The sequence below is a fragment of the Manacus vitellinus genome, unplaced genomic scaffold (assembly GCF_001715985.3).
Source record: "Manacus vitellinus isolate BGI_N305 unplaced genomic scaffold, ASM171598v3 scaffold_1_pilon, whole genome shotgun sequence".
Taxonomy (NCBI): Eukaryota; Metazoa; Chordata; class Aves; order Passeriformes; family Pipridae; genus Manacus; species Manacus vitellinus.
Genome location: NW_021939396.1, coordinates 41,722,967 through 41,747,014, shown reverse-complemented (window position 1 = coordinate 41,747,014; position 24,048 = coordinate 41,722,967). Strand labels below are relative to the sequence as shown.

At 38.2% G+C, this 24,048-nt stretch overlaps 1 protein-coding gene across 1 annotated transcript in view; it reads left to right on the top strand.

Moving 5' to 3' along the window:
• Nucleotides 1-24,048, top strand: part of SPIDR (scaffold protein involved in DNA repair) — a 194,452-nt gene that overhangs the window by 29,075 nt on the left and 141,329 nt on the right. Inside the window, exon 6 of the mRNA XM_018075037.3 lies at nucleotides 19,723-19,979. Within this exon, the coding sequence (XP_017930526.1) occupies nucleotides 19,723-19,979 (257 nt within the window). The remainder of the gene's footprint in view (nucleotides 1-19,722; nucleotides 19,980-24,048) is intronic.

Genomic DNA, 24,048 nt, shown 5'->3' with positions numbered 1-24,048 from the left:
AGGATCACTGGAGAGAATGCTTGGGAAAAAAATGAGATGACAGGACTCATAAAATTGTTACTGGGACTTGACCACTGAGCTATGTTGGGCAGAGGATGGTGATTAAAAACTGTGCACATATAAAGATGATTTATACTTGTATTATTTAATGAATTATGTGGAATGTGATGCCTCAGCTGGGTCCTGGTCAGCCTTCTCTGTCATCAACTGATTAGTGTGGGGAATGTATGTTAAGTTGTTGAACTATAGAATATTTCAAAATTCTAACACCAATGCTGAAGAAGTAAAAGGGGAGGAGGAGGAAGGTTAAACTGTAAAACTCAGTATATTTGTTCAGAGTACACCAAATGCTCTAAGTATTTTATTCCAGAAGGAGAGTTTTCAGAGAGTATACAAGTGTCCATGCAGATAGCTGGAAACTTTACTGGCAAGGATGACAGCTTTCTCCTGTATCTCACACCCTTCCCCTTTGGCTTTTCCCCTGAAATGAGATGTGTTTTGTCCAGCCCAGTTCTGTTGTTTGGCTAGGGGGCTGGACTGCTGTGGATCAGGATGTTGTGTAGACCCTGTCTTCCTTCCTTCAGGTTCAAGTGAACTAGGTCTGGGTTGTGTCTGAGTTTGTCTCCTTGGGAAACTGAGTCTCATGGAGGGTCTCCAGGCAGTGGTTGCTGGGGAAGGTTCTCTCAATATCTCCAGTGGTGTTAAATGTGAACTTTGAGTGTCAGTAAAAAAATGGTGAAAAACAAAAGCTTGTCTATTGTGCATTTCATTTTTACCTTCTCTCCTGTGTAACCAGAAGTGCTAGTTTAAAAGAATACAGAAATTACCTTCACTCACCTGTTCTTACACTTGAATATTAGAGGCTATTTGAGATCACCTACTTCTCTGTGAAAGGTGACCTAAGCCAAGGAAACCCCTTCTAGACAAAAGTTGTTATTCCTGAAGACCTGGAGTGGTGATTTGCTGAAGGTGGTAATAATGGAACAAATGTGTTACAGGGTTGAAAACACAGTGAGAAGGAAAATATTTCTGTTTTGTTTGTGCTAAATAAGATTCCTAGCAATAGTCTGCTCCTTTCTGCAGCATATATGTGGATATCAGTAGATGTTACGTGCTAACCATATAAACAAGTAAATCTCTTAAGCTCTGTGTCAGACTCTGTGTTTGCAATGTCTTTGCTCATATTTAGGCCTAAAACCAGCATGAATTTCTTATGACAGCTTAGAAGAAAACACGCAGCCTCCACTGATACCTGCACAGATATGACAGAACTCTTAATCATAAGATTTAGTTTCCCTTTGCAAAGATTATAGGTTAAGGGATTCATCTCCTTGTTCTATCTTGGATTACTAAGTGTTTGTGGCTGTGTGTCACTGTATTTATCTAGTCCACATGCTGTATTTGAATTTAACTGAGAGTGTGTTTGAATGAATAAAGTAGCATAATTTCCTTCCCTTCCCCTGAAGGAGAGGTGGGTTTCTTTTAAAGTATGGCAGCTATTATGACTAACTATATAATTGCACCTTTAATCAGACTAAACTATTTTAGATGCACAGTAGCCCCATTTGGCCCCTCAGTGTCGAATTGAAAACCCTCTAAAGATGCATAGTATGACCCGTAGTCATCATCGTCACCTTTAATCACTCAGCATATTAAAGTCGCTGTGCAGGAGTGTACATGGCTGTGTGATTTACTTTTGGGGGTGGTGGTGAGGACAGGAAGGAGAGAAATGTTACCTTAAATTCCTGTTTCTACCTCCAACTCTGCAAGTACGCTACTGTGTGTCTCGCTGTCTCTGATCATTTTGCCAATGTTCGATGGATTTCTTGTACTGTCGTATTGTGTTTGAAGGTGAATGTTGCTCTGAAGATGTGGGGAGAAGTTTTTAGTCTGTCTGGGCTACTGAAGCTACTGATGGGTGTGGAAAGCAACTTGTTCAATGCACGGTTCAGAGGCATGGCCTCCAGAAAGCCTCTCTTCCTCTGAACAATGAGCTAAGTGTACTCGTCCTCACAGCTCTTCAAAGACACCGCTTGGCTCCTGGCTATTCCACTTCATGCAAGCTAAATGCAGCTCTCTAATTTCCAGCATATTGGGATTCATCCTTAAAATAAGAAAAATGTACTGCTACAACTAACATATCAGTGTTTTAGTTCACACCCTCCACCCCTAGTGTTAGTTCTACAACTTTAATAAAGCCTAGTAAGTGCTATTTCTTGGAGACCTGAATTATACTAGCAACTATTTTTAAAAGAAATCTTTTACTCCAGTTGAAATACAGTTGCTTCCAGTATTTACTTTTCTTCTGTTTGATATTTTGCTTGGTACATTTATTTTACTTTTCTTTTTGTGTGTGTGTGTAAAGAGGAAGAATAGAGGAAGAAAGAAAAGGGCAGATGCCACATAGAAGAAGGGACAACACCAGAATGGCAGTTCTGTCAAATAGAGCCAGATGCATGGATTGCACAAGGTGGCACACATGGTTTATTTTTGTTGTCATCTCTGAAACCAACATAAACTAGTTTTGGGCTAAAAGGTTAAATATTGTTGGGAGAAGGCTTGAAAATGGCTGAGAATACTATTTGAGAAGGTTAAAAAGAGCTTAGGCTTGTGCTGTACCATCTGCTCTCATACAGAAAAGGCCCAGAGTTCAGAAATGAGCAAGTCTGTGGCTCCAAGACACACACATGCACCTGGCAGAGTTCTCAGGCTTAATTATGTATGGTCTATTTTACTCTACCATGAGTGAAAAATTCTGAGCATCGTGTTTGCAAAATGGATCATGACAGGGCTATAGTTTGTTTCTTGTTAATGCGTGTTTTCTCACAACTTGCTGGGTATACATGAACATTGCGTAGGGATGTTGGTACAGCACTAAGATAAGGACAGGAAATTAAAGCAAACAGAAGAAATGGAAAAGCCTTTGTAGAAATCTGCAGACAACTGCATTCAGCACAACTGTTGATGGCTTGGCCTTGAGCTCAGTTGGTGGAGCTGCTGCTGCCTGACTGCCAAGATAATGTGTGTGATGTAATCATGCCAAGCCCAAACTACAGTGGTATTACAGCAAAACTGTGTCTGTGAACTGGGCACATTCCCAGTTACATTCGGGTATAGTAACAAGGTATCTGGAAAGGTTTTGCCAATACTGTCTCTATATATAGTTAAAGCTTGAAGTGGATGTTTTGGGGCAGAAAAGGCAAAGTAAGTATCTTTTGATAGCCAGGTAGAGAACATAGTCTTTGCTCAGTACCATTTTTTTCTAACTTTTATTAAATGACCCTACAAGCATGCCTCTCTTCCCCAACTGAGAGGAACATCATAAGCTGCAGAGGAATGATGTAAAAATGGTGATACAGGATAGACTGAAGACCCATCTAGCCCACAACCCTTTCTATGCTTGTGGCCAGATGCCCATGATGTGGGCCCTGGAAATAAACACAGGCTAAGCTAAATGGATTAACTGGCCAAATAGGAATACCAGTTGCTTTGTTGCTGACTGAATATGAAGTAATCCCTCATCTTCAGTGAAGACTAGATAATTGAATGCTAGAAAGTTGTATATAGCAAGTGTTCTGGTTTAAAATACATTTGTTATGCATTGCATAACTGAGGAGGTACACAGTATAAATGTCTGTGTATTATTAGCCAGTCTTAAGTGTCTGCATCTAGACTGTCCCATGGGTAAATAAGTGAGTCCGAATTAGACATCACAGATACCCAACTGCAAGGATATCTGTTAAGTCCTTTTGGAAATACGTGCTATTGTTCATTTTGTTGTTCCTTTATTGTCTTTTGTTTGTTTGTTTGTTTTTTTAATTGGAGACATATTCTTAAGATACTTATATAGTCCTAAACTGAGCTTGTTTATGTGGTTACGTGCAGTTTCTTTATGCAACCTTCACAAGCCCTTCCTGCTTGCCAAAGTTTTTGGAACAGTTAGTTAATTCTAACTCTGCATCTTCCTCTTTGACTGCAATTTGCAATTTCCTTTCGAGAAACAACTTCCTATTGAGTACTAACTTATCTGACCACTTTGATGTATTTGAAATACATTTTTTGAAGTCCTGAAGGCATTGCAAAATCCAGTGTTTTTGCAGCTTGAATTTCTGCAGTGCCTGAATTGAGGAAGTATAGAAGTGGATAGGAACTCATCTAACAAATGAAAACCTGATTAAATTGTGCTTGATCATGCAGTGTCATTGTAAAATTCCAAACAGTGGTAATTGAAACCTGGTTAGGCAGCTAAAGAGGACTGAATTGTCATGTATTTGCTATAACTGGCATCGGCTTTGGGAGATTTGCCTTTTAGGAGTTGTGAGGCTTTCCAAAAAAAGCTGCAGCATGTTTGGAGGCAGATGCAGAAATGGGCTGATTTCTGTGGTGCAGCTGATCATCATGCCAGAGCTACAGGAATCTAAGTTCTGGCCTGCAAAATAGCCATTAAACTTAGATTTAGATGCCTGTGTTTTGTATACAATGAACAGATGAGCTTAAGTGCTAAATACCAGGAATCCCAGCTACTGTCTTTCTGACCAAGGAACACTTAAGCTCCCTGATGTTCCTGTGTTTTATCTAATGCCTGTTTGATGTGGAGCAGGGACTGAAGCTCTTCAAGACCCTTTGAATCTTGTGAGGTTTTTTCTGCAGTGGCCCAACCTTCAAGGGAGAGATAGAAATTATTGCTTTGTTTGGTGGGTTGAGAGCTTTCCTGAGAGGAAGGGATTTGAATTCTCCTAATCTAGAGATTGTCTTGATAGAATTTGGGTTTCTCACTGCTTAGGCTGAAATGTCTGGAGCGTTACAGAGGAGTTATGTTTACAGTTGTGGACGTGCTCTCCAATTCAAGCAATACAGCATGCTGTGAGTGAAAATCTCTGCTCAGCATAAACCCACACCTACTGAAGCAAGCCCCTAAACAGGCTTAGGTACGGAAGTACCAACTTTGTACTCACAGGCTTAAATGTGACATAAACCACGAGTCTGCAGAGGTGCATTGCATCTGGGTATGTCCAAAAGGACCCACCTCTTCGACTTTGATGTCTAAATGCCATCACAATGCCTCTTGGAGCCCAACTCTTAGCTTTCATAGTTGAAGATAACCTTATGTATTTACATGCACAGAACACTTTTAATGTATCTTTTTCCTCTTGCAATCTCCCTGAAGTTATTAAAGTGATCAATAGTCTGCTGTTTTGAAAAGTTAAACAATTGAGGACTTTCAAGTCTTTTAAACTTGAACATCTGCTTACACTAAATTAAAATGTAGATGTTTTGCAGTTCTACTTCACTCACTCCTGCATGCTAAGACTTAGTGGTTCTCAGTGTTTTTACAAGGGAGTTGGTGTCTAGCCCCTGTGCAAGATAAATTTGAGTTGAGAGTCAATTGTGTGTCCCCAAACCACAGCAAGACATGATGTTAGAGGTGATGTTAGATCCAGTCTTAAATGTCAGGCTTCCTGACTCAGTCCTATGCTTACACCACTAGATGATGACATTTTATTGTTAAGGTTCACCCGTTCATAAACATCATCTGCTTTTTAAAGTAGATCCTTGGGTTCTTAATACAGCTATAATTTCCTCTTCTGTATCTGAAATAGGGAATTCCCCAGATTTCTCCCAAGAGCTTTATTATTATTATTTTAATTTTTTTTGTAAGTTCTGGTTTATACTCTCTCCCTAGAAATCTTCTAGTTTAATTTTATTTCATCAGTTCCAAGCAAAATTTTATGGTGGTGGTATAGGAAATAACATTGCTCTACTGCCACCAAAGTGGTTTTGTGTGTTGTCTGTCAAACTGTGCTTCTTTGTGCCAAGGTTGTCTCCAGAGAGAGGCCACATTTCTGCACCCCTTCTTCACAGTCTTGGCCATGATATGTAGTAGTAGTATAATATCTAGAAAACCCATGAACATAAATCCAATGGTGTAGCTTTCATAGCAAACTTCATTTACATGCTTTCTGGATCCTCTCCCTACACCGTGCTTTTTAAATGGCTGTCAAATGAAACAGAGGGGCTTTTCTGATGTGTGTCTGTGTTTTCTGGAACACTATACTTGCTCAGTATACTCACATACTTAAGTATGTGAATAAAGCATTGCTTTAATGTTGTCTAAGTCCTAGTTTATCAGTATAGTATTGTTGAAACTGCAGAACCAATGATGATATTGACCTTAAGTTTTGAGATTAACAAAGCATTGAGATTAAACAAGCATTGCTGTGTTCGTTCCCTATTTTTGCAATATGTTTCTGTAATCCTTCAGATGTAAAGTTAGCTGCCATGAAAGTCCTGCATTTAAGCCCTTGGTATCCTTTTATGTATTTGAAACCAATTTCTAGAGTGTAGTAGGTTGTGGAGTGATGCGGAGTTCAGTTTTGAGGCGAGGAGGAGTGGGTGTGTAGGTGCATCTGCTTTCTACATTCGGTCATGTTCCTTTTCTGTTTATTAAAATTTATCTTAAATTATTATAGCCTTACATAGAAGAAGTTAGTGAACATAACTGAAGTTTCTATTCTGCAAAAAATAGAATTAAGGAACCCCTTTATAGGCAGACTACTCACAGTTTAGGCAGAACAAGCTAACAAGTTAACATCAGGTGTATAGAAGTACACAAAGAAAATCCTAAAAGTGGAGAGAAAAGTATGTGATGTTTCCTAAATGAAAAATGACAGGTTTATTTAAATCTAAACAAATAAATGTAAATGCTTGTGCTTAGAGGGGTGTCTGCGTGCCCATGTGGTTTTTCACTAAGGTACTGGAGTGTGGGTGACTTGTTAAACTGAATTTTCAATTTCTTGAGTGCTTTTTCCCTAAGAAGTGGTTGTCTCATTACGTAGTAATGTAGTTGTACACTTTTGCTATTTTACATAGGGTAGGTTTTCCATTCCTTCTATAAGTGCATTCCAGGAATAATAATACTTGTATTTGGCTGTAGTGATGCAATTTTGAAGGACTTTTGTTAATAGTAAAATGAAGAGGAAAAAAAAAAAATTTGTTTTATGATACTGTTGGAAATTGTCACAAATGGTCAACTTTTGATCTAGAAACTCAATTCCCCCTCCCTCCTAAGTAATTAGTACGTGACAAAATCCAGTTGCTTTTGGCAATTTGGGGGGAAAATGCATTTAACATGTCTGAGATTTCCAAGTGTATATTTGGCCATAAACATGTCAAAAGGATTTTTATCCTGAAGTCTTGGTATATCTTAAGGTTATATTAATGCTCTGAATTGCAGTACCTCCCATGGAAAGCTTTAAGTCAGCATTTTGGATACCAAGGGCTTAAATGATGCACTTGTGATTGTATTTTTGCATTATTTTGACATAAGAGTTTAAAACTGAAAAATAATCTTTTCTACAAGAATGTTCAAATGCTTGTCTGAATCCTGAAAACATATTCCCCCTTATACCTAGACTAAATCATCTTGCACCATTATATGACAGAGCTATGTTTGTTCTTATTCTGAATTTTCTTAACTGACTTAACTTTTTGCTTTATTTTAGTAACATTTATAATTAGTATGTAGTTTGCTTTTAATGAATTGATAACTCTAGAACAAAATATGGTACCATTCGTTCTGCTTTAACTGGCATATTTGAGAAGAGTTGATAACTGTGTAGTTACTGTCCTATGAACTAAAAGGAAAATGAGTTGGAGTTTAAATCATTAAAACAGCAATATAGATAAACTTATTGGGCTTTTGGCAAGTAGAAAGCCAGATCTTGCTCCACTGCAGTTCTGCCCTCTATTGTACCCTGAAAAATGACCCTAGAAACATGTAACTTTTTTTTTGATTTTAAAAGACTGATTTTTTTTTTTAAATCATTTTTATTTAAACCAACTCTGCTGCAATGCCTTGCCTGTTTTTCTGACCAAAATGAAATTACTTTTGTTGTGAGCTGGGGAATGCAGATCATCCAGGCTGCAGTTTAGGTTAATATATGCTCAAGTATCTCTTTGGTGATTCAGAGTGGGGTACAATATGTTGCAGTGTTTTAGGTAGTTATCATAGACCCTGGTGACTGTTGCTACTGAAGTAATGTGACTACATGCTACGTTGCTCTCTAACCACTAAGAAAAAAATTTCTGATTAAAATAGTTGCCAGTGAGATGAGCACAAAATTGATACGGTGGATGCCAACATTTGCACTTCTGCATTTAGACAACAAAGCTGCCTGTGCCAGACAATTCCTAAAAATGGCGCAGCCGAAAGTGCACAACTCCCTGAGCACTTCCTTCAAAGGTGCTGTTACTGTCCCTCTCCTTTCTCAACTTGGCTTTTTCCTCTTCCCCCACCCCAAATCCTCAGCGCTGAGCACAGCTCCCAGAACGAGACCTTAGGCTTGCTGGTGTTTGAGAGTTAGCTGCTGTTTAATAAAAAGTATTTTTCTTCTTTTTAGAACGAACTTTGGGCCCGAGTTTGTGGCCCCAAACATTTCAGGAAATTGCAACTTGCACAGTATTTTTAGTTGCTTCTTACATAACATGCCAGTTTTTGATCAGAATGCTAATAGGTCACTTACAAGTTCAAGAGAACAAGATCTGCAAGACTTTAAAAATCTTGCTAGCTGCAGAGTTCAGTGTGAAGGACAAATATCACATAAACATTTTTACTTGGGGAAGAGGAAAATAAGCAGAGAATGTTTAATAGTATCTCGAATGACATATTTCTAAATGCTCTTCTGAGACGTTGAATTAACTTCTATGATTTTAGCATTATCTTGTCAGCTTTGAGCTTCTCTTACATTAAAAAAAAGGGGGGGACACACACACTCCATGCACAAATTTTGCAGAGGCTGTGTTTTCCATGTGTAAATTCACATTGATGTGTGCTAACAGAATAAAAAAGAAAATGACAGTTTAACATTATTTCCCCACCACTACCTTCCTGAAGTAAAGCAAGCACTGTTTTAAGAATGGAAATGAAATTGAGCCATCACAATCTCTCAGTCTGGTTTGAGATAGTGGAGGCATGAAGCCAAAAGATATTGGTGACTGCTGTGGAAACCAGTTAACTATTGCTTTTTCAAGTGTGTTAAAGTATGCAGACATGCACTGAGTCTCTCTTTTTCTCTTTGCCTGTAATTGAGAAGAATTACTTTAATTCTTCTTAATCTTTCTACTTTATGCAAGCTTTATAATCCTTATAAGGAATTGCTTAGTACAAATTACTGATGTTTGTATTTCAGGGCTCCTTTCTTCGCAGGTTCCCCATGTCAGTTGCTAGCCAGTTCTTAGAAACTTAAAGTCCATTGAGTTTAGTTGTGTAAAGATTGTATTTGATTACTGCCTTACTGGGACAGTTCAAGTGTGTTTTCCTGATAGCTTTATGTGGTATGCTTCTTAACTGATAAAAGTTTTAAATATCTGCGATTGTCTCCATGTGTCTTGTAATGCATGTTATACCCACATTATGGCAGTTGTGTCACTGTGGGTAATGTAACACACCTATATTACAGCATACATGTGTTTTTATTCTAATCTAGATCTCAAAGAAATTTTAATTTAAAGTCTTTACTTTGAAATCTTTTCATGTACTGCGGACGATCAGTGCAACTAGTGTCAAACTTAAAACAGTATTACAGCAGTTAGCACTTCTGAATCTCTATAAAATGTGTGTTGGCAGCAACATTACAATTTTCAATTACAATGCCTTACCCGATCGATGGTTACTTTATTTTCCTTCTGTTCCTCCAAAGTTTAGGCACGTGATCAGAAAGAAAATCTGTAAACTTATTATTGGGCTTCTTTTCCTTTGTTCTTTATCCAAACAGAGTTAACTTTAGCCGAGTAAATTTAATGTATTTTTTTAAAGTAGTTTTCTTGTTCTGTGTTCTTTGGCTTACTTGGAAAAGCAATTAAATGGGTCTTCTATTTCTTTAGTCTGCATATAGGTGCTCTCATCAATGTTAGAAATCAATTTAGGTGAAATTGGTGCTTTTGTATGCATGCACATGCTGTCATCACTAACACAGTATTTCAGACATGGTAAGACATTTCCTGCCCTGAAATGTTTGCTGTTTAAAATAGTTTTAACAGTGCAAAACCACAAAACAATGATCTAGAAAAGGTAGACTGTGGAAGGACTTCTGGAGAGGAGGGAAGGGGTTGAAATAAGTGTGAAATGAGGAGAAGGGAAGAAATAAAGTGACTATTTTAGGCTTTGGGGGCAGTTCTGCTGGAGCTGTGAAGCAACAAATGGGGCAAAGGGGAGCACAGTCAAGTGAGAAGAATGTGGAGTGAGTGGGAGTAGAAGAAAATGAATGTAATGTGCTGTGCTGCCCAGCAGCCTGGTGTCTCCTTAAGCTGCCTGTGCTATAGCTGTGAACACTGGCACTGCTGGAGCTCGAATCACAGAATCTCAATTTCAAGATGTTTCTTTATACCCCTGTGGAAATTATTAACAAAAAAATTTTCCACTAAGTGCTGAGCATTATTGCAGAAATTATGCCTGTATTGCATTTGTGTGTTATACAACACTGTGCCACTTGTGTTTCCATTCTCTCATTTCTTTTTTTTCCCCTTTTATGATAAGTGCTTTTCTAAGGGTTTTCACAGGAAACTGCAGCAGATCAACCAAAGATGAGAAATCGGTGTGTATAATTTGTGCTTCAGTGAATATCTTTGTGCAATCTCATTTAGTTGATTATTCTGGAATTGCTTCCTTTAATCTCAAAAATAACATGCTTGCAGTTATCATCTACTTTTTGAAAGAGAATACATAATATGAAAGATATTTTAAAGTCCTTGACTGTTCCCTGATCTGTCTACACAGTGACATTATCATGAGAGGCATTTTCTTTTTTAGAAAGAACTTCTTAAAAAACTTGCAGGATGGTTATTCTTAACTGTATAGTCTAAATATAAAAAAGATAAGCAATTTTATAAGGAAAGATTTAATTTATTTAGATCAAATTATCTATTTGGAGAGAAAACCCCAAACTTATGAGACCTATAGAAGGGCTTAGTGCTAAAAGCTTGTCTGTTTTCCCACAGTTATATCTGTCTGTTAAAAGATATTGCCTCCCCATTGTAAGTTAAAATAAAAGAGTTGCTTGAAGATGGACATGTATTATTTCCTTTAACAGTTGCTACTGAATCCTGCAGGTGTTTAGTCTAGGTGGTTTAGTATTTAGTTCATAAATAATAATTTGGCTTTTAATCATGCCTTTCAGTTGAGTCCTCTTGTTACATACGGGCTTTAACCTGGATGATTACCATAGCATCACCTAAACCAGAGACAATAAAACTGAGGTTTCATGGCCTGGATCCACTAACTTTAATAAATGAAACTAAGTGAATAAGTATAAACAAAGAATGTGAAAGTAGGTTATCAAACCATGTGATAACATCTGTTCCTTGCAAACATGAAAGTAACTATTTCTGTGTCAAGAACGAAACCCTGTTTAAGTGGTATTATAACCTGACTGCAATTTTCCTGTGTACCCAAACTTCACTGTATAATGTTGAGGCTTCTGTGCAAAATGATGTAATTATCTGCATGCCCTATCAGAGACAGGTATTTATATTTGAAAACCTGTGTCTCTGTCATCTGGAGGATCTTTATCAAGATGAGAGCTCAACTGCGTGGGATAATATGCAGTTGCATGAGAGGAGACCTGGTTCTGTCCCTGAATAGTTTGCAAGATGCAACACGTGAAGTGGCATCTCCCCCTTCCCCTCTTTTTCTTAAGAAGGGAATGGAGAGCAAGGGTTATGGTAATTCACTTGAACATAACGTTGGCTGACAGTGTGCATAAATTGGTCCAAATTGTCTTTAACTCCCAAAGAAAATGAAGATGTTCTTGTATGATAGAATAAAAGCCCATTAGACAAAGCAGAAAAAGCACTTTTAGTTCGTCTGTGTTAACATTTTTCAGCATTACTTGGTCTATTAGAAGTTGACTATTACTCTGATCACAGTCTGGTGGAGAGATCGTGATAATGAGATAATATTAGGAAGTGATAGATTGATTTCTTCATGCTAAAGCTCATTAAACTACTAAAATGTTTCTTTTAAGAGGTACAGATGCAGCACAAATGCTACAGATGTCAAGATTGCCACAGGGTTTACCTTATGCTCCATACCATACAAATCAGTGTCCCTTAACTGATGTTGGGTAAACTCCTGCTTTGTGCCCATTTTGCACCTTAAGAGCTCACTGTCCCCTACAATTCCTTCCTGCCCTTGTGCCCAGCAGACAGCTGCTTTGTTGACTCTTACCTTCAGAATCACTATTTAAATTCTACATCTACGGAGTATGCTTAGCAATAAACACTGCTCCTTGCTTTATGGACTTATTTTTTATAAAAAGGCTTGGGCTCAGAAGAGAGCCTCACCTGTTTCGGTCGGCTGATCCATGCCTCAGAACAACCTGTTCTGGGAGAGGCAGGCTGGAACAGCTTGTGGATCTATCTCCAGAGGTATAGCCTGCTTAACCTGTTTGTCTTGTGAAAGATGAGGTTTCTGCTTGGGATTAGAAGTTATGGCTTTGATTTCATCTTTCTTACCACTTGTGTGTTCTTTGCCTGGCTTTAAAAAAAAATAAAAGTCAGTAAATACCATCTTTTCATTAGGTCTATAAAAAGTCTGTTTAGTTGTAATTTCAATCACTCTTCTCCCAAAGTTTTTCTATCAAAGATCAGATTTTCATGTTGATTTTTGTGTGTATGTGCAAAATCTTATTTTAATATTATTTCTTTCTGTTCTCGTTTTCTGCAATGATTAGTGCTGCATGCAGGATACTGCCTGCCAGTGGTGTATATGTGATTTTGTGTGAGAGCTCAAATGAAACAAAAACATGCACCTCTCCCTTTACAAAAAAGAATGCACAGCCAAACATACTGCATGTAATCCTAATTGTCACCTCATTTTCCACTTCAAGGCAGTATGATCTAAACAAGATATTGGAGCTGATAAATGATGATACAAGTTATTTATTTTGTTAATCATTATTTCATGTATGATATAAACCACCATTTTGTGGGCTTGTGTACTGTGCTTCAACTTCCTCACTCTTTGAAGTGGAAGAGGGAGTTTTCCTGTCCCTGTCACCCTCCACACCTTTTCTTGGTTTCAGAACTGGTGCGGGAAGCCCAGCGTCAGATAACCAGCTGTTGAACTTAGCAGCAGCCATATCATTCCATTATTTTCTGCAGAATTCCATGAAAGCCTTTTCATCTCCTTCAGTCCATGACAGCATCTCTGCCCCATCAGCTTTTCTTTTGATAACAGCTATTGATACTTTTCCTTTGGATTGAATCCTACTTCTGGGATAACCTTTTAAGGCAGTAGCTAATGCAGCTGTATTTTTGACAGAGCTTGCAGAATAAATGGCATCAAGCAGGAGCTCTTCAAAGGGAAACCCAGCAATGTAAGCAGTGGTGCTTAAGGTTTAGTACCTGGCCTGCTTCCTCCAGAGATAATCATGAATCAATTTCCTTTATACGATAGGAAGCTCTGGGCTGCTGGATGCAATGAATCCTTTTTGATTAGTCATAGAAGAGAAGCCCTAACCACTTGTTTAAAGGTCTCAAAACACCATTAAGAGGAGATGAGGGTGCAGTCTGTGACCAATTTCTGCTTTGAATAATTACAGTCTTGCTGCCTACACTTCTCCATATTCCAGCATTCTTCTTTGCTACTTGGCATAAATGATTTTGTGTGCTAATAACTACTGCGTTCCAACCCAGGGGTGGTGGCAGCTGGGAGACAGAAAGAATTAATTCCCATGTCTGTGTGAAGGGAGAGGATGCTGAAGTTTAGCGGTGGCCAAGGACGGAGAAAGAAGCAAACCTTTTGTCAGCTCAGTGGTAGTTGCTCTTGAAGAGTCCCAGGAAAGTGCTTGAGGTGGCTGTTCTGGTGCCCTTGAATAGCACACGGCTCCGTTTCCTGTAATGGCAGCCACAAAATGTTAATGTGTGTGTGTAGCACGATTTCCTAGTGCGCCGAACCAACACCACTGATAAATATTTAGGACAGATCAGATGGTCTGGTGTGCTGAGGAGGAATCCTGTACTTGGCTAAACAACCAGACATTATCTGAGATCCATTTTAAATATATGCTGTCTCTGTAATAACACTGGGTGGTTGTTCTAGATACAAAATTTCAGTTAATCTGCTGTGTCAGTTTGGGCTTGCAAGTCCAAAAATATCTTACTAGTGATTTATGTCTTTCATTGTTGTTCGTTTTTGTCATACGATTATCTCTGCCCACGCACTGCTACCTAATCTTGCACGTTTTGCGTGCTGTTCCTGTGGTTATTCCGTGAGAATAAAGCTTGGTGTCACCCACAGAGCGGCACACGCCTAGCTCTGCACTTCAATATGAAGCTTCTTGTATGAGGGAATATCTGAAATTTATCTCTCTAGAGTGAAAGTAGCTAGCTTACCAAGAACCAAATTATTTCTCAAGATAGTAGGAAAACATTTGGCATAGACTTCAGTGCTCCAGTTAAAGCTTCAGAAAACACAAAGCTTTGAAGAGAACTACAAGCTTTAAATCCTTTGTATCTTTAATTATCTTTATAGAGCTGAATAATATCCTGTACTATCTGTGCACACAATGTTTGAATTAATTTTATGTTGATTAATTAAGGGGAAACTTCATTTCTTTTACCTTTACCCTACTCCCTATAATCCTGCAAGCCAGCTTCTGGTGGAGTTAGCTTCGAGCATTCATTAGCATAGGCTAGGCCTTTGACACACTGCACTGGTGATTTATGCTTGTGAATATTCATTATAGCAAATCCAGCGGCTTTTCTGCTCACTTTGTTTTTTGGAGACTACCATGCAACATACCAAATCTCCTTGCAAGCTATAACCAGCACCCTGGGGTAGAAGTTTGCTGCATTTGAATCCCATTTCATGCAGGACAGCAAAGAGTACCTGGAGTGCAAATGCAGCATTGCTTATTGTAAGGGAAAGCTGTATAAAAGGAGAGGCAGTAGGATAGTTGCCTGAATTTACTCCGTGTGTGTGTTAATATCAGTCAGCTTTCACTCATCTTGAGACTAGTCATGAGAAGGCAGTTAGAGGAAATGCAAATTGATTCTGAATTTTCTCACAAAAGAGAAAAAGACAGTACATGAGAAAAGAGGCAGGAGATAATAGAAAAAAATTCCAGAGTCAGAAGCAAAGATACGTGAGTGAACAAGTAGGAAAGGAGATGCCACAAGATTAATTTGTCTTTGTATGTACAGTGATCACAGACTAAAACTCTGAAATACTATTTCTATTTCTGACACAACTTGGCTCTGTGACCTTGAGAAAGCCTGGTTCCCTAAGGGTGCTCTGAGAAACCCTTTTAGTTCTTCTGCCATTTGAGCTAGGCTGTAGCAAGATAATAGGAGGGAAGAAATTTATTATTTTTAGGGAAGGACATTACAGACTAAGTGACCTTCATCTGCAAAAAGTTATATCATCATCTACATAGAAATTGATATCCATTTTTTTGTCTCTAAGAGGAGTTCAGACATACTGCAGCATGCTGAAGCATCTTTTGTTTCAGCTGATGAACTTTTCTGAATAACTGTGAGCTTTTATTGAGCATCTTATCTGCAAAGGGTCTTCATATCACCTGGGAAAGATTTACAACGTTTTCTGAATGTACCATGACTGAACAAATGAAAGTGTTAATACAAATGTAGGGTGTGTATACTGACGTTTTTCTGCAGAAAAGTTTCACTGAGTGACGTATCTTGAAAGGAGAGCCAAGGGGGATGAGAAACTCTTGCTCATTGACTTGCCTCTAATTAGCAATCACTGTATGAGAGCCTTTTTTTTTAAAAATACAGATTATTATTTATTTTAATAGGATTGATTTTTGTACAGAAAGTTTTGTACAGTTCTGCTTTCTATGCTGAAGCTGGAAACATCAAATAGAAATGCAACACTTTTTGTTTTAACTTACTGTGCTATTTTATTGATGAGAAATATCGAGTGCTTGTTAAACTGATCAAATACAGATATTTCTTTCTTCCATCACAATTGAAGTGAAAAGATAACTTTTTCAGACTTTTTAGAGGCAAACACTGTGCAAATTGCAAAGTTAATGCTGAAGAGATAGCTGAAGCAAATCTCTTCAGGATGAGGGAGGGAATACTTGGTCACAGAAGTAACAGCATGGTATCTTCTTTGCTGCATGCATGCAAAATCTACGTGTTTATGGAATGCCATCTTCGTTTCACTGAAGTCAAGAGTTTTGCTGTTGAACAATTTTGGCCAGGATTTTACTGTCTCTGTGGCTGGGGTTTTTTGTGATTTTTTTTTTTTTTCTCTCCTTAATGAATTGAGTAATATATGAGTAATCATATATTCTGTAGCAATCTTAGCTGCTTAGTCAAGGGGGGGAAGGATATTTGCTGTTTCTCATTCTGGTTTCTATTTTTATATTTGTACCATCCTCTACATTAGCCTGTGAGTGCTGTCAAAAATACATCATAAATCAATTAATCTTGAGAGCTCTTTGATGCATTTTGATTTAAACATGCTTATCCTTACAATATATGGTCCTGGATGCTCAGATACAGTAATCAGTGATTTCTCTGATTTCCTGTAGTCAAATCTTAACAGAAAAAACATGAGTAGTCTGTGCATTTATACTTAAGTCATTTTTCCTTAAAAGAAAGAGCCATAAAGGGGAGTGTTTAGAGCTTTCAAATTAAACAAGTCACAGAGAAAATTGGTTTATTTTAAAAATTGAACAAAATGAAGCATGTTTATTGTTTTTGTGGCAGAGATTGAGGCCAACCCCTGCTTTTTTTCTTTTTAGTCATCCCCTGGATATGGACAAATGGTTAGCATGATATAAAAGAGAGTGTCAGGGTAAGGCCATCATTGGAAAATATAGGTATATCTTAGCAAACAGTTTAATACCAAATATTTCGAGGGATTGGGGTATATGGGAAACAGTCATGAAAAACCCCAGGATGGGGATGATTACATTGGAATCAAGGGTCAGAGGAAGGGATTGGGTGGGGGAAACTGAGCGTCTGTATAGTGAGTACCATTGTATCTTCAGCCACTGTAATTAAAAATCACTATATTTCAAAATAATAAGCCATGTGGAAAAATCACCTTCTTTTAGTTTGATACTTCTCTATGCTTAGCAATGGTGCTCTTCAGAAACTAATGATATTACTGGGAATGTTATTTAATTTAAAAAAAAAGACAACAAAAAACCAACACAACAAACAACTCTTGAAAATTTGTCTTTGTGATGTTTAAGATATTGATTAAAAAACCCCCAACGTCTTCACTATTTACTAAGGATTGTTTTAAAGTGAATCAAAGAAATTAAATTATTATTTTGCCAGCTATTCCCCACCATAATGTGGGTAGACTTGCCAGCTCATCATACTGGATACTTTCATGTTTGCATGTTTTGAAAATATTTTCCTTTTTAGACTATAATTCTGATGGTGGCTACAGTTAAATAGTGTACAAAATTGGAAGGCTGAGTTTTTGTTCTTTGTTTTTCTTCTCCATTTTTATAGTTTCCTCTTTTAAGAAAAAGTTCCAACTCACCAATTAAAAAACCAGCAGCAATAAAAAACCTCTAACAAGCAAACAAAACAAAAACCCCAAAGTACGGTTTCCTTGGGGAAGTCCAGTCTAAACAAGTATACAGTAATAAATATTAACAGAAGAATTAAATGATTTATTAGACAATCTTTAGTTAGGAAAGCTTCTTAACTCTTACAGCGGTCAGTGGGATTAAAACATGTGCTTAACCGGAATCATATCCCAAGGGCTTTCCTCATTTGCACTTTACTTGCTCAGAGAACTTCAGGTTTGCATCCTTTTTTTAGGTGCAGTGGATATTGTAGCTGTTTGAGCAAAATTAAAGCATTCCTAAAGCAAGAGAGTGCATTGGAATGGTGTTTTAAGAATGAAGTGCTTGCTTACTGCTTTCATAGTGTTTGAAACCTTTTATTTCTGGCTCATTTCCAATGTGGAAGGACTTTGTTTTCAGAGAAATATTGTTGCCAAGGGACAAATGTTGACTGTGTTGTGTTTAAAACAGATTGATATTAATTACATTCTTTTAGCTATTCTACTTCTCTGGATAACTTTAAAAGGTCCTTCCAATTTCCAGAATACTTAGGTAAGCTCTCGGAACATTAGCACAGTGTCTTGGCATTGATGTGAAGAATGTATTAGAGGACTGGCAAGAACCGAACTTATTTTGTGCACGGTCGAAAAACGCTGTTTTCAGATGGTTACACTAATGAATAACATAGAACAGCATTAGTGAATGCAGTGATTTCCCTCCCTTCCCTCTTTTACCTATAAAGTCTTTACCTGAACCAGTTGTCAGACAACCTGTGTGGAGCACTGCTTAATGCATTTGACCAAGAGGAACAGACTTAAATTTTTCCAGGACCTGTTCTGTGACTGAGGCAGCATGATCTGGAGCAAAGTCAGTCTTTGGGGTCTTCCAGTTTCCCCACAGATAAGGTGAACTTAATATTTTATATTGGGTTTTGGTTCTTCCAACTGTCTGAGTTGCTTAACTTGCCCAAAACAGAGCAGTTTTGGGCAAGCCTCCTTGAGCTAGGCTAGTGCTGGTGGTTGCAGTGACAGGACTGGTCACCCCACCAGAACTTGCAAACAGTGTTAGTTTGGGTTTTTTTCAACTAGCTCCTGAAGACCGAGCCCAGCTCATGTTTCTTTGTCTTCTGCCTATTTCAGTGGTTTAGATAATTTTGTCTGTATTAGGTAGAATGGCACTTTTCAAGTATTTTTACTTAATACTCAAATAAATACTGGGTCAAGAGAGCATAATGTACATAACAGCTGCACAGAGCTCACCTTAGGGTGGCAACCCAGCAGCCTTGCCCTGCTTCTGCAGGAGTCCTAGAGGAGGGTAAAACAAGCTCAGCCAAAACAGGTGAATTTTCCCACCCAACCCTCTCCTCAGCCTTCCATGTCTCTTTGCAGTTGTTTTTTCGGCCTTCCCATCCTCTCCTCTCATCCCTCCCTCAGTGGGATGAGTTCAGAGTGTCCTGTGAGTTTCTGGGAGAAGAGCTCCAGCAAGGTTCTATGGGTCTGAACTCCAGCCCTGCTGGCTTACAGCCCTTACTCCTGACCAGTGATTGATCCTCCTTGGAGCTACCTTGATGCAGTCTGACAGCTTATGCTCAACTTCTGAAACCTTCCTGGAAAGCTATAGGCCTGCTGGACGTGGATGAAGACCTGCTTTAGTGGTCAAAATCATGTTTTAATAAAAGGTTACATCCTTGTTGCCAGCTACAAGCTCTCAATACAGGCATGTGTTTCTTCCCTCCATTCAGACTATGGAAGCTGACCTTCCTGCTTACTTGAATCCCAATGTGAAAGCTCCCTTTCTCTCAGCTTTCCTGCCAGTCACAATCCCTGTCACTTATTAGCCTCTCTCTGCTTTCCTCAAAACTTGCTTTATCCTGACACCCTTCTGGAAACTTTTCCTGATAGAGGTAAGCACTGGCTTAATTCTCCAGATCAAGTTATTTAAAAAACCTAAACGTTACTCATCCTAGTTGACCCTGAAGAGACAGTCTTATATTTAGGAGCTCATGCTGACTGACAAAAGAACACTGCACATTTACAGAGGAGTTGTCCAAGTTACATTAATAAATTGGCGTTCCATTTGTGGATTACTAGGGAACATAAAACTACCTACATAAAGCTGTAGTATCTCAGCATTCTATTTAAATAGGTTTATATTTTTATCTGTTTAGGCGACTTCGACAGAAATATCTGAGTATTCATCCGATAATGACAGCGTGGGAAAAGGAGAAACAAGCCTGGCGACCACTACTCTGGGATCCACTAAGGAGTTACAGCCGAGGTTGGGAGCGGACACTGGGGATGTTACAGCACGACCAGCCAGCGAGTGGCTGAGGTCTGCGCAGGCCCTTCTCCGCACCCCCGGGAAGCAGGCGGGCAAGGCCTCCCGAGGCCCCTCCGAGTCTGCCAAAAAGAGGAAGCTACTGAGGTAAATGCACCGTCCACCTTAAGGAATTCCTTTTTTTTTTTTTTTTTTTTTTTTTTTTAAATTGTAGGTAAAATAATACTTACAGAAGTGTAGGAATGTGTTTCAAGGATAAACATTTTAGAGGTGCAGATTCAAAAAAAGTTATAAAGAATGTCATTTGTAAACAAACAAAAAAGGCAAGAAAGAGCTAAGTTCAGTTTTAAAATCTGTGGTGAAAGCTCTCAATCTCAAATTCCTGTGTACAGATTGATATGGTTTTTGCACTTTTAATAATGCTTTACACTGCCTTAGAGATGTGTGAGTGGACATACTTCTGTTTTAACTTCTAATCCTTACAGTGCTTTGTGCCTTTTCAGATAGTCTGCAAAAATGCTGTACCTCTGGTTTTTTTGGGGTTTTTTTTGTCCTCTCCAGATTTGTCAGTGCAAAATTATCCGATATACTCTGGGAAAGGGGTGGATGAGCAATAATTCTCAATAGTGTAGGACAGAATGGTATTTAGGCAAAGGGAGGATGTATTCTTAATCTGAAATTTAAATCTCTGTGACTAAATTAAATACATTAAAAAGATATCTAAATGCTGAAAGAAAACAGCATGGGATTAAGAAATGGAAGCCTGATATTCTAGCTAATTACAGTGCAGAAATGGTCACTTCCTATATTGAATTAATGAAAGTTGTGTTAAATGGTATATGTGAAAATATACTCTAGCTGTGGAGACTACAATTAAAATGTTGCTGCTATAAATTCCTGTTGTACTTTTAACAATGTGATTGTTTTTTCTTTTACAGCTGATTCTATGTACAGTAATCAATCAATTACTTAAAAAGTAAATCTTCACGTTAGTTAATACACATACCTTATTTTTCTCTAAAATATTCTTGACTATTTCAAAATGCTGACTGAGGAAGCAGGTTTGGAAGTCCTAATTACTGAGGATCTCTGTACTTAAAAGTACTTTGCTTGTGCAATCAAGCTTTCTTGTTACTTTAGAAACATACAGACACAGCTGTACTAGGTCAGACCAAAGCTGTAACCCCAAAAAATGCCTTTTAGTGGCCAAAAGCAAGTGCGTGTGAAGGTAGTAAGAACGGGACAAGTGTACAGTGGTATTTTCCCCTGGTGCTTTTCCAGCAGTTCAGGAGCTGTTACCCTTAGTGGGTTTGTGGTTTTTTGAGTTTCAGCTTCATTTGATGACCTCTCCTATAAACAGTCTTAGTGTAAAAGATGTTTTACAGCAAAGATACTCTGAAACAAGTGTATAAGAGAATAAATTGCTTTAAAAACAAAGAAGCCAACAAAACCAAACCAACCACAATGATACAGAATGTAATCTGTCCAGAGTGGCCAGAGGAGCAGAGCTTGCGGGCTTTTTTACCTTCCATCCTGTGGTTCCACTTCGGCTTCTTTTAGGAACAGGGAAGCAGGCAGGAAATTCCTCAGTTATGAGTGTTGTTTATCTAGTTATTTTGCTCATCTAGGTAATTGTCATCTTTTCACTCTTCCTGTTCAGGACATTAATTCCACGTGTCTCTCCCATCCTTCCTTTTACTGTTGACAGAGAACATTTTCATTGGTGCGATAACAGTGGATATAAGAGTTTGCATCCTCAATAGGAAGGCTCAGGTTTTCAGTGCCGTGGATTGAAGGCCAGTTCAGGGAAAGGTTTGTCAGCTTCTGATTGATGAGGTGACAATTCCCTCTTTCTAGTTAAAAAGGTGAAAGTTACAAAGCAGTTGTTGGCTCCTCATTTCTCCTTCCTTCCTATCTCTGCTGCAGATCGAGGCCACAGCAGAAAAAGCAGTGAGCAGGGAAATCATCCTGCAAGCTGGATGGCCCACAGGCTCCCACTTGGACGGACCATTTGGATCTGCGCAGTAGGTGGAAGAGAGCTGAGAGTCTCTACTTAGCTGAGATCTCTTTTTCCAGGCTGGCGCCTAGGGAAGCACGGATTGGTGAAGGTGATAGAGCTGCCATCTTCCAATGCAAATTCCTCTGTACAATAGGTTCCACTCCAAATTCAGACAGTATTGAATATGGTTATTTCATGGACAAGTCCTGATGTAGGTAGAGTAGGCTTCCTACTGTTTTGTTTCCCCTTTAAAGAAAATAGAAAATATTTTAATTTTCATCTCTTTGCTGTTTGACGTGAGTAAAGCTATCTTCAAAAGTAAAGATAATATTTTCAAAACATTTTAGATAATATTTTGTGTAAAAATCTTATACCATGTATAACAGTCTTGTCCAAAATTTTTAGGCATGCTGCAATCTGCACTTATATTTGCATTACCTGATTGCAGCTATGCCTCTGTTACCTCAGGGGCTACGTTCTTCTATGCAACCTCAAAGAAAACCCCCTAACATCACCGTCAAACCACAAGCAAAACCAAATAAAAAAACGCAAAGAAAAGAGCCATAACAGTCTGTGGAAACATTCAAATGAGTTCCTTTCTACTGTCCTGTCCTCCTGGAATCCTCCTGGTGCTAAAATGGAAATGGGTAATTGTCTGGATGGGAGGAAAGAGTATTGTTTGTTTGAGTCTATTACAAATGCAATTGTCATACACTACAAAAATTAAGATGTAACCAAATCAACAGAAATCTTCAGAAGTAAGCTAATTATGGATGATTAAAATAAATTTTGTTGAACTTAGTGTTAGAAATTTGAGTGTAAATTCAATATATTTGAGTGTAAATAAAATGGGAAGCCCATCTACGTCCCCAAATGAACATGCACAATATCCAATGTTGCTTATGATGAGCCAAATTTAAAGGGGCATATTGCAGTCCTCTTCTGTTAGGAATTAAGTGGGGTTTTGGGAAATGATTGGTGTCTGATGGCAAGAAAGGTGTGACAGAAGCAATTCCTCTCCCCCCATGTTTACTGCCAAATTCTTGTATGTCTTATATGTCCCCTGTAATGTTAGTGTGTTTTTTTTTTTCAAAAGTGTTGTAGGTAAAGATTATTCTTCTTTCTGCCCATGGTTCCTAGGGGAGAACAGGTAGTCTGTATGGCGTTGTTTGCCCTTCAGGGGCATTGGTGCCAGGCTGGTGCTGTAGGAGGTGCCACTTTGTCATGCCAGAGGCAAAGTATATCATCTCTCATTCGCAGCCATCAATGCCACTGCTCTGGGACATCCTCACCTTAAACACTGGTATTATATGCTATCTTGTGTAGCTGCCTTCCTTTATTTAAATAAAATTGATGATGGATGTGGGAGCAGTGTAATTTTCCTTGTACTGCACCTGTAAGCTACTGAGTTGGTAATTAAGTGCTAGTAGTGGTACTTGATACTGAGATGAATTGCCTTGATAATCAGGTCAAGGGGTGTTGGGTTTAGATGTTTCTGCTCTTTTATACCATACAAAGTTTCAGTTTCTCGGCTCGAGTCAGCACTTTGTGGGAAAATTATGCAAGTGATTTGCAAACCTGAAGGGAGAGAGTATATATTGCAAATATATTTTCAGGGCGCTCCTCTTTTTAGATTTGGAATTCATGTTAATGCTACGGGGTGAAATGTCTAAACTGCTTTAGTTCCAAGTCTTTCAAAGTTCCCTTGTGAAAGAACGGAGAAATTGAGTATTGCAAATCTCAACATTTGTTACATAGGTTAAGCAAATAACTGGGTTAATTCAGTATTTATAAAGAAGAAAACTTAAAATGCGTGCACTCAGCTTTTCTTGTCTACAAGCAAACCTTTCTTAAAGGTTTTATGAATTGTTTGCTTTTTCCAGTAAGATTTTGTTTCCATCAGAAAAACAAAGCCTGAGGTTTGGTGTAGGAAATAGGTATCTTAAGTTATATAATCTTAACTCTGCTTCTAAACGTATCATATTGCAAGAGCTTTTAGTTGTGAAGGATAGATGCTTTAGCTTATTTCAGTTTTTTTTAAATACTTGAGTGGCTATTTTTAGTTTAAGAGTAAGATAAAATCTTGGGAAATTCTGTTTAATTATCTTATATCTACTTGTATGCAGACCACTTACTGATCTGATCTGCTAAAATTAACTTGTGTTATCAAAAAAGAAGAAAATTACAGAATGTCCTGATACTATGTGCAGTAAAATG